The sequence below is a fragment of the Austrofundulus limnaeus genome, unplaced genomic scaffold (assembly GCF_001266775.1).
Source record: "Austrofundulus limnaeus strain Quisiro unplaced genomic scaffold, Austrofundulus_limnaeus-1.0 Scaffold4352, whole genome shotgun sequence".
NCBI classification, from domain to species: Eukaryota; Metazoa; Chordata; class Actinopteri; order Cyprinodontiformes; family Rivulidae; genus Austrofundulus; species Austrofundulus limnaeus.
The window spans coordinates 1-554 of NW_013956754.1; the positions used below are offsets into that span (position 1 = coordinate 1).

Here is a 554-nt window from a genome sequence, read left to right on the forward strand (position 1 = left end):
ACTTTCAACACTTTCCAGGATTTCCCAGGATTCTTCCTCAGATGCTGCTCGGTCCATATCAGCCACAATCCACACAGTAGAACAGTCTCCAACAATCTAAAGTTGCATCATAAATATGGTGATTATCATTGCTTCATATGACTTTAAAATGTTACAGTTTTAGTTAAAAGCACAGTGCATGAGTCTAAATGACCTGTTTCCATATGTTATCCCTGCTCTTGTTAATGTCACCGTTTCCAGGAAGGTCCACCAGTGTGACGTGCTGGAGAAGTGGATTCTCTGGTACCTTCACAGTCACACACTTTACCAGTGGCCAATATGAGCGCCCCCCTTCTGTGTTATTTCTTGTGAACTTTACTAATTCTTCAGATAGCTCTTTAGCCTGCAAAACACGGAAAGACAAAATATCATGTTGGGCTGCTTTATTTATCACTCAAACGTGCTCATCAAATTGTATACAATGATCCATGTGTTCATATAAGTAAAAAAAGAAAGAATATATATTCTGAACCAAAACCACCAAATAAACAACAGAAAAGCAGCAAGAGCAAAAA

At 38.6% G+C, this 554-nt stretch overlaps 1 protein-coding gene across 1 annotated transcript in view; it reads right to left on the minus strand.

Annotated features, from left to right (window-relative positions):
* Window positions 1-9: 9 nt before the first annotated feature.
* Window positions 10-554, minus strand: part of LOC106512115 (nuclear GTPase SLIP-GC) — a gene marked incomplete at both ends in the record, with an annotated part of 2,461 nt that continues 1,916 nt past the window's right edge. The window contains 2 exon segments of the mRNA XM_014000804.1: window positions 10-96; window positions 194-382. Of these exon segments, the coding sequence (XP_013856258.1) occupies window positions 10-96; window positions 194-382 (276 nt within the window).